The sequence below is a fragment of the Tympanuchus pallidicinctus genome, unplaced genomic scaffold, assembly GCF_026119805.1.
Source record: "Tympanuchus pallidicinctus isolate F22 unplaced genomic scaffold, pur_lepc_1.0 scaffold17, whole genome shotgun sequence".
NCBI lineage: Eukaryota > Metazoa > Chordata > Aves > Galliformes > Phasianidae > Tympanuchus > Tympanuchus pallidicinctus.
Window position 1 is genome coordinate 4828059 of NW_026294690.1, and position 18914 is coordinate 4846972.

The following is an 18914-nucleotide window of genomic DNA, read 5'->3' on the forward strand; positions in this document are numbered from 1 at the left end:
TGCTGCTTTGGGTGTGCAGCTGGACTTAGAGATGTGGATGTAGGGGGCTTCTAACTACCACTGGTGCAGCAGCTTAGCTTTGACTGTGCCTGGGTGATGATGATCACTGTGTGTGTGTGAGCATGTGCTTTTGTGTTGTGGAGTTCTGCGTCGTGCAGGATCTTGGCCCAGACCGTGAAGGAATGATCTCTGTAGTGCTTGAGTTGCTCTGTTCACCACAGCGCTCTGCTCGTGCTGTTGTGTTTCAGAAACGCATTGGCTTTGTTTCATTCCTGCCACCCGCTGCATAAGAGCCGTGTGGGCCCCGGAGCTCCGTTTGTCCCTTCAATCTGAGGGGCTGGTGGGAAGAACGGCTCAGGGTGCGGTGCCGGGACTGAGCGGATCCGCTTGACGCGCGTTAGCCGACAGCACTGCGGGGTACCCAGCCCCTGGTAGCGCTGTTTGGCTCCTCGCGTTTCAGTCCAGTCGCCGGGAAGTGCCGCGATGTCGGTCCTGCATCCGAGGTACCGCAGTGCCCCGTACAGATGCGATGCGCTTCTTTTTCGAAGGGCGGTGACCCCGAAGCGCCGGAACGCGTGCCGCTGTTGTTACAGAAGAGACGCGCCGTTCCCGGTGGAGGTGCTGCGCCGTGCCGCTGTTTCCCATGGCGGTGGCCGCGGTTCTGCCGGCGTCGTGCGGGCGGCGTCCCCGCGGCTCGGGGCGGGGCGGGGCCTTCCGCGGGGCGGGGCCGGGCTTTGAAGCCGGGGCGGCGGCGGCGGCGCGGCCGCTCGTTCAGTTCCGCCATGCGCTGGGCGCTGCCGCTCCGCGGGCTGCCGGGGCCGCTCGGGGGCGGCGCGGTGGGGCGGCTTCCCTGGCTGTCGGCGTTCGGAGGGCGGCGCGGCGGCACGGCGGCGGCTGCGGGGAACGGCGGGAAGGTAGGAGAGGAGAGGGCAGGGCTCGGCCAGGCGCTGCGCGGGGCGGGGCGCGCCGGAACGAAAGCGAAACGGCGCCGGGCGGAAGTGCGGAACGTGGGGAACGGCGGCCGCGGGGCGGGTTCTGCTTTCTGCCGGGCGCCGTTCGCTGTGCGGCACGTGGGACGGGTGTTTGCTGTGCCCTAAAGCGAAGGGCTGCGGTTATGGAGAGGAGAAAACAGGGCTGTCCGCGGGAGCTCGTGTGCGGAACTCCAAGCGGCAAGCGGCGCGGATAAGTCAGTGATACCGCGGTGCTTTTAAGGCACTGACTTCGTTAGGTTGGGCTCTATAGGGGAACTCGTGGGTATGCAGACGTGCTCTGAGTCGCGGTTTTAGGGAAGCGCTCGTCGAGGCTCGGCCGGCAGCCACGAACGGTGGTGTCCATGTTGTCCGTGTCAGCGCTGTGCCCGGCTGTGGGAAATGCGTCAGATGAATAATCGATGGGGAGTGAAGCGCTGCTTTGGAAGGCAAGGTGCCTTTGGGCTGTGTTGTCATTCTGTCCCTTCAGAGAGCTTCAGCAGCAAATGCTGTCCCGGCTCCATTGCCTGCAGTCATTCCCTCCCCCCTCCCCCCGTTCTCGCTGTCACGCTTAGCACTGGCCCTTATCCTCTCAGTCCGTGTTAATCCTGAAGCCCTGGACTCTGTTTCAGGGCTGGCAGAGGAGTGAAGCTTGGTTCCTTCTGTTGTGTCCCTTCTAACCTGGTGTGGTAATAGTGCTGTCCATGGGCAGCCCTGCCTCACCCAGCTGGTTATGGTCCTCGTGGGCCGATGAACCCAGTTCTTCACTTATTCAAAGACAGAGAGTTAAAATTCTCAGTAACAGCTTTAATGAAGTGCCAGCTTTAACAGCAGGCATTAGTGTGCTACGTACAGAACTAGGAATTGCTGAAGTACTGTATGAGGGCCAGGAACAGATAGCTGTAGCAGGGCCAGGGAACACAAAGAGGACGAGTGGCAGCAGGAACAGTTCCAGCACCTGGTTGTCTTGTAAGGGAGGAGTCTGTGCAGTGTGTGCAATAAACCCCTACCCACTCCTGAAACGTTTCCATTTCTTGTTGCTTTTAGTGGTTTCTGTCAGTATTCTCTGCATTAAAATTGCCTTTTGGCTCCCAGGTCAAGTGAAATCAGAAACAGGCTCACTGGCATCTTGCCCCTCGTTTTACCAGCATAGCTCAGTTTGTTCTGGTCTCTGAAACCACACAGACTGGGCAGAACTCATGGGTCATGTGGATAAGGAGAAGCAAGCTGTAGTGTTGCAGCACGTGCCTGTAAGACACATTAAGAAGTGCACAATAAAAGATCCATTCCTTCCCTGTGGAAGTGTGCGTTTTAACTGAGCTTCAGGTACTGTACTTTTTTTCAAATGTGTGTGTATGGACAATTAATGTACTCCTGCTTTTCTGTTCCTTCTCACAGCTGAATGTGCTGCCATCCTTTGGGTTTCTTTTTGACATTGACGGTGTGCTGGTACGAGGAAAGACTCCAATACCTGCTGCAAAAACAGCCTTTCAGAAGCTGGTTAACTCCCAGGGCCAGTTCTTGGTGCCTGTAGTATTTGTCACCAATGCAGGGGATTGCCTTCGCCAGAAGAAAGCAGATCAGCTGTCCCATGTACTGGGAGTTCCAGTGAGTAGCCTAAATCCTATGTATTTTCTTACTTTTGGTGAATGCATCTAACACACGATTTTCCACTACATGCTGCTCAATGAGTTTTTGTTTTAGCACCATAATTAAAGCCAGAGCATTTCTGAGTTTTCTGTCCCCATCTGTTTACTAAATGAATTTAGAGAACCTTGTGTTTGTGCTGAATAGAGGAACTGTGGAAGCTGGAAGGGTTGTGAATTAGTAGTGTAGTTATGTCTTTTTTTCTGGAACTATCAGTACTTTAGCTGTGAATATTAGGAAGAAATGATACGACAGGGTTTTATGCTGACATGTATGATTGGTTTGTAATTCGTAGAATATGCATATCTGTTAATTAAATATATGTATAAATAGCTTCTCTGAAAAGCAATATGCTTCTCTTTGTTTTTAAATTCCAAACAGATTTCACAAGACCAAGTGATGATGTCTCACAGCCCACTGCGGATGTTCAAACGTTATCATCCAAAATGCGTTCTTGTATCTGGACAAGGACCACTGCTTGATATTGCTCAGGAGTATCTTTAAAAGGACAAAATAAACTTTCCGTTGGAGTATTTTCCTTAATCAAGTTCAGACCAAATATTTTAGCACTACAAATTCAGTATTGAGAGTTCACTAATTAGCTACTTTAATTCTTAATGTCAAATTTAAGTTTTGAAAATGGTTGGTTGTTGATTTTTGCTTCAATTTATTCTACACTTTTTCATATTGCTATTACATATCTTTAATTGGGAAGGAAAAATGACCATTATTTCTTTGTCTTATGTACGTGTAGTGAGCCTTTGGCATAAGGGTTTGTGTTCTCTTGAGGATGAGAACATGGCATCCTTCAGTACTCTGTAGTAAATCATATAGTTAGCTTTATCTTAGAAATGGTATTTCAGAGCCTGAATTTATTCTTTCTGTTCTTTTGTCTCCTGTTGTCGTTCTTCAGGTCAGCCTGCTCAGGTTTGTTAGGGATGTTAAGAGAGAAGAGTGTGATAAGATTGAATGCAGCAAATAAGCAGCCAGTTTGTTAGATAGCATTTTTACAGGGGATAATCTTATTTTCAAACAAAACCCGTAGTGTTAATTCTAAAAGAAAATCCAGTGGCTCTGCTTGTATAATCAATATATTTAAATGCCTGTTGTTTCCATACTCATTGAGGAGGTCTTATTGGTAGTAGCGTCCCTGCTGCTTTTTACAAAATGAGCAGATTTAGTTTGGTTATGTCTTAAGTGAGTTTAAATTAATGGGATGTATCTGTATTTAAGAGTAGCACTATGCAGATCTGGGAATTTTCTCACTTTTTGCTCCTTTCTTTTTTTTAAAACATGTTTCTAAATTTGCCTTACCCACCTGCAAGGCGTAGTTAAACCTTATTGGTCAGTCCACTGTTTTGCAACAGACGGAGGTTTCCTTCCTATCATAATTACTTGAGTTGTTGACTTTTTATGTTTATGTAAAGATAATCTTGGGGGAGTACGGCAGGTGTTGAGTGCCTTCTTCCTTTTCATCTTGTATTTTGAGCCAGCTCTCTACGCCATTTCTGTCAAGACTTCAGACTTCATATAGGACTTTGTAAATGAAGCAATGATCATTTATCTCATGCAAGAAAAAGTCTTTGGTAAAATGCTTACAATTCCAAATAGTTTGTTTTACCAGATGATAAGCAGCACATGTGAACATTAATTGTCAAAATTGAATTACAGATTAAAAAAAAATATATTTTGATATAAGCAGTTCTGCATCCTTAACTGGTGTTCTGCCAGCCTTGGGTTCAGCCAGCCTGTCACCATTGAGATGTTGAGGGCGAAGCACCCGCTGCTGGATGTGGTTGACCACGACAGAGCACCGGGTGTTTTGGTGAGTCTGTGTCTAAATATTTTTATTTGGTCATTAGATGACATTCAACTGTGGAGGTCAATATTTGAACTGTAGAGCTGTGATGTTGTCTTATGTTGCATCATGACTTTACTTTTATTTCCTGCTTCTCTATTTGTTTCATGGCAACATTTTTCAAGAACCATGCAGAGTTTTCCTTCTGTTAGTGGTAATTCCTTCACAAGTATTTGCGCTTTGTAACTCACTGTTGTGTGATTACTACAGATATCTAATTCAAAATCTGTTTTGGAAAGCTTATTGGCTTCCTTAGATGCATGGAAGATGAAGTAAGCTTTTTCTTCCGGTAGAGGAATGTTGTGGAGCTGACTCTATAGGCCATGAAGTTGCTTTGGTTGCAATGATTTACAGCTAATGAACTTTTCTCCAAAAGGCTGCTTTTATCGTTTGTATGGTTATTTAATTATATCTAAATATTAACAGTACCTACTGCTAGTTTACATAAGCAGCATGTTTTAAACTGAGTCTTGCAGAATTTCAGAAAGAAGTGAATGCATATGCCACAAATACATGCATGTATATTGTGCATATACAGGGTCAGTAAATGAGGGGGTTCTTCCCTTCTGTGTAGACAGAAAGGTCTTTGTTATGGTTCGTACAATTCATTACTTAATTATATTATCTCTTTCCTTGCTCCTCAACCAGGCACATTCAGAAATTCAAGAGACTATTCATGTTTTTGTCACCATGGGCTGTAGATCATAAAGTAAAAACTGTTTCTTTAGCAAATATATTATGAATTAACAATATATTTCTTCTTAGCACTGTTAAAGGCACGTACTTCAAAGCAGGTATTTCAAATCCTTTGTTAGTGCTGGAGGACTGTGTTACTGCTATAGAAAAATAAACATCCATGCTTCTGTGCAGAAGTGAACCATCAGCTGAAGCTCTGAGCCTTGCCAGAGGTAGTTGAATAAATTGTCTGAAGCTTCTGAATGTGGAATGCAATAACTTGCCTGGTATCCATTTGCTGCTGGATTTCAGTTTAGAACTTGAAATGCAGATTTCATAGTAAACTGGCCTTGGTTGCTGGAGTAGTAGCTGCACCAAAATAGTGCATTTCCTTTCAGTGTTGTGGAAGGCAGCTGTGGGAACTGTACTTGAATTTTATTCTCTTGAAATAGTAGCAGATGTTTAATCTTGCAGAAAACTTGCACTTTTTTTCTTATTTCAGTACCCCTCTGCTGTGGAGCTTCCCAAGATTGAGGGTCAGTTATGTTTACTTAATTTGTAACTATCCCTTAGTAGATGGAATATCTTTATTATACTTTTCATTATCGTTAGAATTTATTTTCATATTGGTCATATTGGGAAGTTGGCTGAGACAATTCTAAAGCTTCCTCATTGGTGACATCTGTTATTGATACAGAATGTATAAGGTGTGGAAAAGCTGTTTTATGTGTACAGTTTTCAGTCATGTGTTTTTAAAGTTTCCAAAGGAAGGAGAGGTCTGTTTTCCTCTTTTATCTTACTTTAGCAGGCTGTTACTGAATTCCTTTTTAATATTAAGAATGAGTTGACATGTTCAGAAATAACTGGTCTTGATTTCAGGAGGGTGACCTGAGAGCTGTAGAGTGAGAAGTATCTTGTTTCAGCATATCATATCTTGTCTGAATCTTGTCTGAAGAAAACATTAAAATAGAAACTAGCCAAAGATTAAAATAAAAGTGCCTTGATTTTTGGAGACCAGAAAATTGGGTAGAAACAGCATCCAAATCCTGTTTTAACATGAACAAAGTAACATTACTGATGGATTATTTCAGTACTGTACATGAACTTAGAGAGTTCACAGAGGTACAGAGAACTTAGAAGTATAATTTATAAGTTAACATTTTGTGCTGTGGATCAATTTGGCCATTGCAAAGAATCAAAGAATTTCTTAAACTTCTAGATTTTGCATTGGAAGCTTTGTTACTTCTGATATTCTTTTGTGAAAGAGCAGGAAACATTAAAACATTATGCAGGTATTTCATTTTGTCACCTTTAAATCAAAGTAATGTTCAGCCTTGTTAAACCAAGCTTGTATCAGAGGTGTGGTGCCCTGCTAACTCTGTTATGTATTTCTGGGTTTCATAGCTGTCATTTTGTTTGGGGAGCCTGTCAGATGGGAAACCAACCTTCAGCTTATAATAGATGTTTTGCTGACCAGTGGCTACCCGGGAAATCCATATCACCATGAAAATTACCCTCAGATACCTGTACTTGCTTGTAATATGGATCTAATGTGGGTAGCTGAAGCACAGTCTCCAAGGTAAGTGCAGCTACAACACCATACAGGTATGCCATGTGACATCTTAGGTTTTTCCTCACTTCTTTAGTACAATTAATAGTCAGTATTTCCATACAGCATTTTTATATGGCTTTATGGTGGATCTCAGATTCAAATACAACGTTTCAAAAGCAGCGTGCTGTCAGCAAATACTGCCTTATTACTATCTGTGTCATTGTATCAGTTGCTGGATACATTGAAATCAGTTGCTGGAGATAAGACTGCTTTTATGAGGTCAACTTTTTTGTTTCCCCACTCACAAAAGAGAGCTTGAAGGCTTAGAGTTTGTCCAAAGGGAAAAAAAAAATCAAATCTAATGTTTCATTTAATTAGATTTTTTTTGTTGTTGTTGTTGTTTGTTTTTGTATTTTCCAACTTAGTTTCTGGCAGGGTGAAGAATTGTCACGCTAGCTAAAAGCAATGAGTTCTTGAGCTGAAGACAATATAGTGTAAAGGAACATAGGAAAAAATGAATAGAACACATAGGACAGGATGGCATGATCTCTGAGAGTGTTTTATTTTGACTTTAACAGAAGGCAGTTCTTTAACGTGTTTATTTCCCCTACCTTCCCCCTCAGTGTAAAATGTGAACATACACTGAAATAGAAATTGTTATTATTGTGACCTGATAACGGTTTTGATCTCAGGTAGGTGATCTTGTCAGATATTCCTAGTTGGTTATGAAGACCACATCTAACATTAGCAAACTATGTGTGTGTGCTAGTTCAGCTAGAGTAAGGTGATGAGAGTGTGTGTATAATGTGTAAAAGAATTAAGAGGCGTATTTCCAGTAGTGTTCCTCAGGAAAGATCCAGTATTAAAACTGAAATAAAGTTTGCTTTTTCCTTCGAGTTTGTTACTTTGTCTGTTGGAAAGTGACTCCCTGAGCATGTGGTTTTAAATTGCTGTTGGTATTTACTGGAAATAACTTTATGCTGATTTATTCAGATTTCTTGAAACAATAAACTGGGTGGAGAGGGTGAATGAAGTGATATGTATTAGTTCATGCCTAATTCCACATGCTGATTTCACTAATGATGTAAAGCTGCTTTTTTGGTTATGAAATTATGTCTTTTACTATTTTACTGCCTTGGATGATGAGCTGCATCACTTGCTGCTCACACCTTGCTTGAGCAAATAAATTGAGTTATCAGCAGCTTGGTGCAGTGTTAATTTGTTCCATGATTTTTTGCATCTCTTCTTGAGAGAAACCAATGAGGTTTTTGTTTTCACATTATAGACTGCATTTTGGTATACTCTTGTTTTTAAAAACAGAATAATTTTCCTCCTGTTGGTTTCTGACTTTCCTTTTCCATTTCTCCTCTTTGTTATTTCAGCTGCTTCTGTTCAGTCACTGCAAAGAGCAGATGACAGCCTAGGCATTTTTTCAAAGGGTGTCCATTCTGAAAATGATCAGATCTGTGTAAATGCATGCAACACCATTACAAATTATTGCTATGTTTTTGAAACCAATAATTTCCAATTATGTTTTCTTCATTATTATCTTTATAGGTTAGCTAATCAGCACTTAATTATTACTGAAAAAGCTGTGGGAATGCTGCATGCAAATGGAGAGAAATCTCATAGTAACAGGAATTGACTCTCAACAGATAATGAAATAAAAAAGGTCTTGTTTTTTTTTCTGTATGCTTGATGTAATTTGGTTTGTCACATATCTTTCCATCTTCTTAGGTTTGGGCATGGGACATTCATGGTTTGTTTGGAAAACATCTACAAGAAGATTACTGGCAAAGATCTGAAATATGAGGCCTTAATGGGCAAGCCTAGTGAATTGACCTATCAGTATGCAGATTACCTTATCAGAGCTCAAGCAGCAGAAAGACAGTGGAAGCAACCCATTCTAACTCTTTATGCTGTTGGGTAAGAAATTCTAAGTCTAATGAATACATCAAGAAATTACTTTCAAGATAAACACTGAAAAATAAAAACACACAACTCTTTGTATGGTTAGGCCCATTATGTCACTGCTGGGACAACTGAAAATGGTTAGCACTGCGTTGTACTTAGGTGTTTTCATGCCTCTCAGTTTCTAGCCTTCCACTTGATTCTTAGATGTATGTACCATTTCTGTGCAAGTATGAAAGGGAGGTTTTATGTTTCTTATTAATTTATTTAAAATGCTCTTTGAGCCCTTAACAAAAAGTTTGTGAGGGATTGTTTTGTTTTCTTTAACTTAGTGGTATAACAACCACAAGCTTTGAGTAGTACATGACATTTTAAGGAATGTTGGAGCTAGAGTTGATTTGAGGTGTAATTGAACTTGGTCATATACTACTATGCGTGCAGTGAGTGACATTGTAGAATCATTTTAATAGAATGAGATAAAGCTGTGTTTTATCAAGGATTGCTCCAGAATCTCCAAGATGCTTGGAAATATAACCTTTTTAATGGACTGCTAATAGCTGTCCTTGCTTTCCCTTCACCCTATCCCAGGTCTGGAAGTCTCAGTACGGGGAATTTTCACTCCCATTATTTGTCACGGTTAATGAAACTGCATAACAAAATTGCTATATGACTGGATTTTCTCCTGTGTAAATAATTCCACACGAAGTTATGGAAAATGCAGAATACATAGTTAAAACCTTGATGTCCTTTCATACACTTGGAGAACTAAAATTGTGCTGCTGACTGAAGTACTATTTGTATTTCCAGAGATAATCTCATGACTGATGTCTATGGTGCTAACCTTTACAATCGCTATCTCGAAGAGAAGAATTCCAGAAAAGGCTCAAAAACATGGATTCAGGCCAAAGTTGCTGGTGGCAAAGGGTCTGCTGCTCTCTCTCAGGATGATGAAATAGTCAACAGCTGGGAGAATGAACTGGCATCCTCTGCTGCTACCCACTGCAGGTCTGTTCTGGTTTGTACTGGGGTTTACAACCCTCACACAGAGGTACCCTTGGATACCAAAGAGAGCAGAACTGAAACGATATTCCATGGCCACAGAGATTTTAGGTTTGATCCTGGTTTAGTAGAACCAGATCATGTGGTACCAGATGTTAATGCTGCTGTAGACCTGATCTTCCAGTTGGAGAACTTTGCTCCTAATTGACATGACATGATTTCTTCAGGACAGCTCAATGTTACACTTGTCTTCCCCAAAACTGTGCTTTAAAATCATGCCACAAACTGCTTTTTTATTTTTAATTTATTTTTTTGTTTACTATTTAACATATAATACTATATAAATATGAAAGTAGATTAATGTGCTTAATATACTTAGTATAAGACTATGTAAATTAAAAAAAATCTGTTTAAAATATTTTAAGATTGTATGAGTATAAATAATACTTTAAAAGTATTTCAAACTGATTTATTGCTTTAGCTGTTCTTTATTTGGATGTTATTCATTATTTTAGGTATTCCAATAGTTATTTTTCATAATTGCTTATGTTTTATCGGTCCTTAAATTCCTGTGTGAACATTCTTTTCTTTCTTGAAAGATTTGCCTTCTAGTTATTGGAGGTTTCTGATAGTGAGACTGGGTCAATCACATAATTACAAGTTGTTTGATATAGAGCACAGTAAGTATTCTGCAAAAGATGAGCATTCTTGCAAATATGTTGCTTCACATAAGAGTTGAATTCAAGAATATTCTGTCTCTGTACTCACTCAGATGTAACCATGCAGCCTTTCTTTTTATCTGTTTTCCAATGTATCTGGACCTGCATTGCTGCTATGCTCTGACACGTAAACCCTTAAAAGAAACGCCAGTATAAGCTGATGAAGGCTGAGTTGTTAACAGAAATTTTGGAACTCCTGCTAACTGAACAGTCATACAGGGAAAGCAGCAGATAGTGAGTGTCCTATGTGGTGTAACACCTGGCCTTTTTGTTGTTGCCTTTTTATTTGCACTTCTGTGGGTAATTTTGGAAATTGTTTTGGGCATTTCACCTGGACTTTTCCACTGAATGAGTGACTGCTCTTTGGGCAAAAAGTGCCTACTAGTTTACTTGAAGCTTTGTACCACTGTGGTAGCTGACTGCCCTCGAGTGTAATATGCTTTGTCTTGTGTCAATGTTATGTGTTTGGTTCATGGTTTTTTATAATTGTTCATTTTTTAAAATACTTATTTTTATAAAATACTTCTAACCATTTTAATCCAAAAGATGTATTTGAAAATGTCTTCTGTGTTGGTTATAACACACTGAGATAACACTTGAGATAAGCTGTGTGTCTGTCCCTTATTGCTTGGAAAATATAAGTCAATTAAATGCTTAAAAATGAAGTCAACTTACATGGAAGTAGCATGTAAAATCACCTTAGGACTAGTGAGGTGTGGGATCTGTTTTGTTTCAGAAATAAGAAATGGTACAACAAATCTGAGAGTCTTCCAGAGTTCTTGCAGAAGCAGAATGCTGCCTTACAAGCATTCTCAGCTGGTGGGGTAAGGAGAAATGATGTCCTGGCCAACTTCTATGTTGCTTATTATCCTGAAATCCAAATCTGAGTACTCTTCATGTCATGAAGAGAACAACAGTGCTGCCATTAAGTCAGGCTTTTGTTGTGTTTTCTGTTTGCATGCCACTCCAGTCACTTCCACTACTGTCAGGATTGTTGATTAATTCACTCGTGTTTCGTAAGTAGCTTTCAACATACCTTGCTGGATGCAGGGTTTTAAGTTTAAGGACACTGTTCCAAATATTGTATTTTGTTTTTATTCACTGGAAAACTATTACAGCAGTCCATTCTTACCTTTCTTACTGTTGCAGCAAGTGAATGTGTCTGTTTCTTTATCTCTTTTCTGTAATATGCCAATTACTTACGAAGCATGCCAAATGTTTTTAAGTAAGAATGTTGTTAAGGTTTTGTAAGATGTCAGGATAACCAGAGTTGTGTTGTTTCAGTATTGAAGCACATTGCTGAATTCTTTCTTACTGGAACCCGTTTCAGACTTTCAGTGAAGCAAGGAATAAAAATGTGGAAGTTGATGAAGAAGGCACTGTTCAATTTTTCTCCTTTTATTCCCTCCCAGATATGCATGAACATTTCAGCATCAGTTGTCATTTGTCTGTCAGCACAAAACAAAATATAGGCAGTTGGTGCCACGGATGATGAACAAAGATGACCTATATATTGGAATTACTGTAAAACTTGAAAGAACTGTTGGCATACTAAAGCACTGGCCACAGCGTGTTAGCTAGGCTTGTTCCATGTTGTACAAGTGAAGATGCTACACTGGCAGACTTCTCCTTTGAATGTTGTATCTTGTTAACTCAGGAAGTGGTGCAGGTGAGATTTTCCTTCAGCGTGTCATAGAACATTGCATCAGAGTCAATAATGAAATGGGTAACACTGTCTGTTAGAAATGATGCTTTAACGTGGTAAATTGGTACATTGGTAAATGAGTTAAATGTGGAACTCTGTAGAAGAAATGTTTCCATTACTTGAAAGGTAATGCGTAAAGTGAAAACCAGCATGGTAAAATGTTCTGTCTAACCAGTGAAGTGCGAGATGAATGAATATCAGGTTTGTTGAGAAAAGTCTCAAACTGTATTAACTTTTTGTCTCTTTGATTGTCCTCCTACATGGATTTTCACTTGTATTCTTTTGATGTGTTTTGAGCTTCAGTGCTTACCTCACTGAAATCGGCAGCACGTCCCACGTGTTGTTTGGTGTGTTTGGCCGCACTGCTGGGTGTGACAGCACTTCTTTCAAGGCTAAAACGTCCTGTTGGAAATGCAGGTGGCCCGAGATGCTCCGGAGTAACGCAGTGAAGTCACTGTTAGCAAATGCTGGGGGTTGTGGTGAAGTTTCCGTCGTTACAACTTGTCCTTCATTTCTGCACTGGTGGCATTTTCTGTATTCGAGCATTTTCTGTAAAAAAAAAAAAAAAAAAAAACCTCCAAAGCAACCTCTGAAGAATAAGTCCTGTGCTTTTTACTAATGTGAATTTGCAGTATTTTAAACTCCTGTCATGTATGCTCTTCAGTTTCGTATCTTTTTCTTTGGGAGTATTTTTGAGGAATTTAAAGAGTTAAAGTTTGAGGAGTGTGATGCTTAAAACACTTTTGAAGATATTTCTCCATCCATATATTTAAGAAAACAAAACCAAACCAAAGCTTGATTTAAAATAAAACTTATGTCACATCTTGGAACTCTTAAATGTCAAGAAAGGAACCATCGGCTTTGCAGCACGCCTGCACTTTTGAGCTGGGTGCCGTGCGCCTGTCGGTACCGCTGGCTGTGGGTTAATCGCGCTTCCCGCGGTGCAGCTGTGAGAGCCGCCTCAGCAGAGGGGCTGCGCTGCCGTCGCGCGCCGTGCCCTGCCCAGCCGTGCCGGTGCTGGCGCTGCAGGCGGGCCGCGGGGGGCGCTGTCCGCCATGCTGGCTGCCCGCCATGTTGAGTTACCTCAGAGGGGCGGAGGGGCCGGGTGTGGGAAGGCGGTGTGGTGGAGGGCTGATAGTCTCTTCTCCATGCTTTTATTTGTTCAAGTAGTAGCTACCGCCCTCACACGTTCTCCGAGGTCCAGGGTGTTTCAAGTTCATCCTCGTGGACCAAACCCCATGTTGTTAAGTGGTAAGTTGGTAAAATGCTGCAAAAATGGCGGGTGCCAGGATACATCCTCTCATCCACTCTTGATTTCAAATGAATACTAAGCACTCGGTCCCTCCTCACTCAGTGTTTGTGTCGGACGCGTTCTGCCCTAGCAGACTGAGAGACGAGCTCAGCATGGTGCGCCTGAAAGCAGCAGCCAGACGTTGCTCCCCAGTTTGGCTGTAGGTGACTTCAAATATATCAGTCATGTTAGATTTGGGAAAACATCTGAATTCTAAACAACTGGTTGGGCTTTCTTCAACGAGAGACAGGGGAAAGAAGTCACACTAATTTATTTGTTTTTCCTGTGAAATGTGAAAAGGCTATAGGAGCTGAAAGGCCCTGGAGCATCTGGGTTTTGTTTTGTGGGTGGATTTGCAGAGACCATACAACCATTATGTTTTCCTTGCACTGGATTTTCAGAACTTCAGTTTGCCAGCTCTCTGTCAGCTATTTCTTGTTCAGAACGTGTTTCAGAGTGATGCATAGAAAGGAAAACTAACAAATTATTCACAGAAATATTTTTCTAAGCTTTGATTTTGCCACTGTGATTTTTTTGTTCCCACCACCTACCTTTGAATCTCAATAGGGTAAATTACTTGTTAGAAGCAATTATTTTCAGTGCAGCTCATAGTGTTAGCACATGGTGACACAGAGGTATCATTCTGCCTTTGTAATGACTGAATATAGTGTTGTAAACTGATGTGCAAATATATCTGAAACTAATGCAGCTACATGTTGTTTTCAGTTATGCTGATTGCACAGACAGCTGAAGGTGTGTGAACATTGGCTCAGGCCAATGGCTCTGATCACTGACTAACACAGACTGTATTCAAGTATTTTGTATACAACTGTGGATTTTGGGGTGATGAGATATATCCTGCTTTCAACATTCAAACAGCCTGCACATCAGAAGTTTCTGAAAAGAGTGTGTGGTCAGTTCTATGAATAACAGATCAATATGTATTCAAAATAGCAAACACAAAGTAAACCCACCTGAAAATCAGCTGAGCCTGAATCTCTTGCTTAATTAATCTTAAAAGATATTCTTCTTTGCTTTTGTTGATCTTGTATGCCAGGCTAAGAATCCACGATCATGCTAAACATGTGCAGTTAACACCCAGCTAGCCTTCTGGCAGGTTTATCTATTACCTTCTTCTGTAGCAGAAGCAGTGCTTGTAATGTAGCTAAGAGTTTTTCTCAAAATTAGAAGTGCATTTTCAATGGGACTCAAGTCTCACCTGTTGCTTTATGACAGTGTATCTGTGTTTACGCTTTCCACTAGCTTAATAGTTAAGTTCCTGGCCATAGATGAGGATGCTTTGTTTAATTTACAATAACTAAATAAAATCGCGGATCTAAATGTTCCTTAGGGAAGGTGCAGTTTTAACCACATTGTTTACATTTAATTGTAAACATTGAGGAAAAGTTATCTGCACCTCCAACATGGAAGACTTTGAATCCTTTTTATGTGCATGCATTTATGCAGGTGATGGGCAACTCTAAGTATGTATGAGTCAAGTACTGCTTGTTTAACAGAATACACTGAGCTATCTCGTCTAAAATTAAAAGAACATACAGCACTGTATAAAGGATACAGAGTTTCTTAGATTTTTCATTTTTTTGTTTTGGATAAACAGCCACAGCAAATTACATGCATAAAATAACCACAAAAGATATTAATTGCCAAATGTTTAATTAAATTTTTAATGATACACAGTACAATGTATCTACTAGACTACAATTCACAACATAAAGCAGGTTTTGTATCTGCTTAGAAATATTCTTCATAATAAATTTATAAATAGATGAAGGTAAAGTATAAAAAGTTACTGTAGTATGCAAGCTTGCTCCCTTGTCTCCTCATATTCCAAATGACCCAGTCAATATTGTAATAAGAGAAGTAGTTAGTGATGATTAGAAACGTACAGCCTGCATCTCTCGAAGAAACCTTGGAAAAAACAGCAACAGATTTGTCCTAGAAAATGCAGAATATTTTTAACACTGTTATCCTCTAAACCCTTCACATCATTTCGGAATGCAGTGAATGAATTCAATATGAATCAGAGATTTGTATTTTCTCCCCAGCAGGTGCATGCGCCAGACTCACTTGAATGCTGTTGACTCTCTGGAGTTGTGCATCTCAGGAGACTGGGTGTTCCAGCCATCAGGTATCAGTGAGCGAGGCACAAAAGAGGGAAAAGTTGGTTGAGAGCACTGAGCACATCTGACTATTGAAACTCTTAGCGTTTCTCCACAAAGGCAACATGAAATCTTAACACAGTTACAAATAACTAAATTCACCTTCTGCTCAGTAAGCCTGTATCTATGCTGTACCTGGGAGGTGGAGCAGTGTCTGGTCTGGTGCATTGGTTCCCAGGTTTTGAAATGGTATGTTCACATAGCACCATTTCAACACTCAACTCTACTGAATCCCTCATATTACGCCACCGAGTTTTAGCAGTTACTCGTCAGTACATCGCTTTCTTAAGAAAACATACATAGAGTTTTCTTTTGTCAAGTATCAAAACACTTTTCATACCTAGATCTATTTTTGTACCACTTACAAAGGGGAAAATCCTTATCTATGCACAGCATTGAAATAGGGAATTAACATGAAAAACAAAGAATGAGTATGCTTTGCCTTCTGCATGAATGTATTTTTATCTGATAACCATTTCCTTTTTCTGAGAATCTAGTTCCACACAAGTCTTGTGCTTTTTTTGCAGCGGTAATTGGTGAAATTCAGCTCTTAACTCTTACGAGTAGCTTCCAATTGTCAAGGCAAGTTGGCATGCCATGTTCAAAAGACAATCTTTCATACCTTTGTTTTCATATGGAATAGTTTAGATAGTCAAAATGGTCAGATGTTCTAAAAAGGCAGTTTCTAAGGAAAAAGTCTTTCATTTAATGCTTTCCTGTTTCTGTTTACAGAAAGATGTTATGTGTATATTTTGGTTGATTGAATGATTAGAAATCACAACTGCTAGCTTGCCCCAGAGTTGGTCATGTGTAAGGTACTTAGAAACTTGGATCCCTCAGCTAGCTACTACATTTGAATAATGTGTCCTTTAAGATGTCTTGGTGAGTGTGGGGGGCTTAAGACTGAAACTCCTATGGTGTAGCCAAATATTAGTTTGAGTAAGAATAAACTCAATAGGGGAACTGTTGTTCCTAGTATCTTAATCCAGAATGTAAACATCAAAAATATAAATGCAGAGTGATATTTTGGTTTATGAGTGATTTTAAAAGGACATTTCACTTGTAGTAATTCAGCTGGAATACCCAAGTTTGCATGGTTAAGCAAGCTTTAGATGGAAGTGGCTTAGACAGAAGCAGCTTTGGGAAGCTGCTGTACCTACCAGATGTCTTACCCTGCTTACAGCACCTCATCAGCTGAATGAGTGCAAAGCTAAACTTAACTTTTTTTTTTTTTTTTTTTTTTTTCAGAGTACAGTATTATATGCATGTTAAGATCTTAAGTCACTGTCACAGAGGTGGGAGAACTGTAATTACACGTGCAGAAAACCTCTGGGTTACAATCCCACTGTGCCCCTTTAGAGATTTGTGAGGAGATTCTTCTTCTTTTTTTTTTTTTTGTATATTTGAGGTTGAGAGAATAGAAATCAGTATCAGCAGTTCAGTTCAATAATCAATTTGGAAGTAACTCAAGTGAAATCTAAAAGTGTCTTGCAAAAGAAAAATACAAAGTAACTTTTTAATGATAAAAGAGTCTCAATTTTTTCTTTTATTGATTGCAATGAGGTTGTATCTGATCCCCCACTATTCTCAGAGGATGTCCCTGGAGAAAGGTGATGTACTTTTACATTAAGCTACTCTGTTATGTCAGCTATAGTTCAGCATTCCACTTTTGTTGGAGGTAGACAGCCATCAAAAGTCAAGCAGGAAAACCTGTAACTACTAGTGCAGAGTATTACTTTGAGAAGAAAATTACCTGCTTTAAACTGAGTAATCATTGACTAAACTGCCCAGATTTAATGAGATAAAATAGAAAATTCTTCTTGGCTAACTCAAGCATAGGCTTTACTTTTCTCATTCTCGGGAACTTACTGTTAATTTGTTTTCCAGTGGCCTCATACAAATCAGTACGTCAGAACAAGGCCACTGTTGATACAGTCTGCCTTCAGTCACACCTAAAGGTACAGAGGTAATCGGGGTACCTGCTGTTATCAGTATTAGCGTGACAGAAACCCTTGTTGAAAAAAGACAGTAAAAACAAAGGAAATAACAATTTAAAAAAAGAAAAAAAAGAAAAAGCTCTTTTGTTCTTCAGACTAAAATGAAATGATAAAAAGGGGTACAGAGGGCTAAACATGCCAGGAATCAGAATGTCTTGTTGTAGAATAGCTTTTTTTCCTAAAGTATGTGGTGGGGACTGCATGGAAGTCCAGGGAAGCACTAGGGAAAGGCTTTGGTGTTATTTGAGTGTACCACTGCTCAGATGTATGCAGAATGTTCAGGTTTACTGCAGTAATGCATTTAAACTACATGTGACAATCTGTTCTTCATATAAATATGGTTTCCTCTGAAGTCAAACAGCAGTAAGAGCCCTGGTTTTCAGGAAGCCCTAAGAAATCTACGCTGTGTACAGAGAGCTTCATTTGGTTTTGTTACTCCCTCATAAAGTCACCTCCACTACACTGACAGCAGTAAAATCATTAGGACTTTTCTTCTGTTCTCATGTTTTAAATTATGTATATATATATATATATATAATTTGTTTTGCAAAACAAATATTAGCATGTTTCTAGGTTTACATTTATTTGATACAATGGTTATGTAATTATAAAATCCCATCCATTATGATGGACTGGATGGCTAACCAGAGGTAAAATTAGCTTAAATCAAAAATCAGTACAGAGAATAACACTGCCCACGCTCCTGGGAACCATGTTCTGCTGATCGTTTCAGTTCAGTATTTGCCTCTGCATTCCATTCTTAATTGTTATAGGGCAGGGATCAATGTTCCCTTCTGTGTTTATGTAATATTTTGCACACTTTGGGCACTGCCAAAACCAAATGATAAATACCTGGTCAGCCAAGGAGATCTGCTTAAAGGCAGTTAGTGCACCATAGTCTTGTTAATGATCAGCTGCCAGTAAACAGGTCTCTTGGCAAAAGTTTACGCTGTGAACTGTAATCATGTGCTGCTGAATTATTCACTTGATGTACATCAGCACATTTGTAACCTGAGAGCTGAAACCATTTTTTTTACCTGTAAATCTCAGATTTATTGCTACTCACTCTCTTCATCCAGGTAGCCTTTAGAGTTAGAGGACAAAGCCTACCTGAAGCCACAGTCCCTTGTCTTTTTTACAAAAAACAAACCGCTGAACCAGTGAGGGTCATCACTGGAAAATGCAGTGAACAAATCACTGACAAATCTCCTGTTTTCTGATTGAGACAAACCCAGCCTACAGGCAGAGTCACAACCTTCAACTGTAGAGTAAGAGAAATGGGAGCCAATACTAAGGAAAGGTCAGCTCCTTGGTCTGTGGCTACTCATTTACTAGACGGGACTTGAAACTAAGGAAATGGATTTCTCCATTTACTGTAAAAAAAAAAATAATAATAATAACAATAATTAAAA

At 40.1% G+C, this 18914-nt stretch overlaps 1 protein-coding gene across 1 annotated transcript; it reads left to right on the forward strand.

Moving 5' to 3' along the window:
- The first annotated feature begins 782 nt into the window (after positions 1-782).
- LOC128078367 (haloacid dehalogenase-like hydrolase domain-containing 5) lies at positions 783-17580 on the forward strand. Its single transcript, XM_052678490.1, has 8 exons — positions 783-914; positions 2367-2576; positions 2997-3109; positions 4347-4440; positions 5651-5684; positions 6553-6727; positions 8438-8626; positions 9419-17580. Exons 1-8 carry the CDS (start codon positions 783-785, stop codon positions 9816-9818), a joined length of 1347 nt encoding a protein of 448 aa, XP_052534450.1. The 3' UTR covers positions 9819-17580.
- The last annotated feature ends 1334 nt before the right edge of the window (positions 17581-18914 follow it).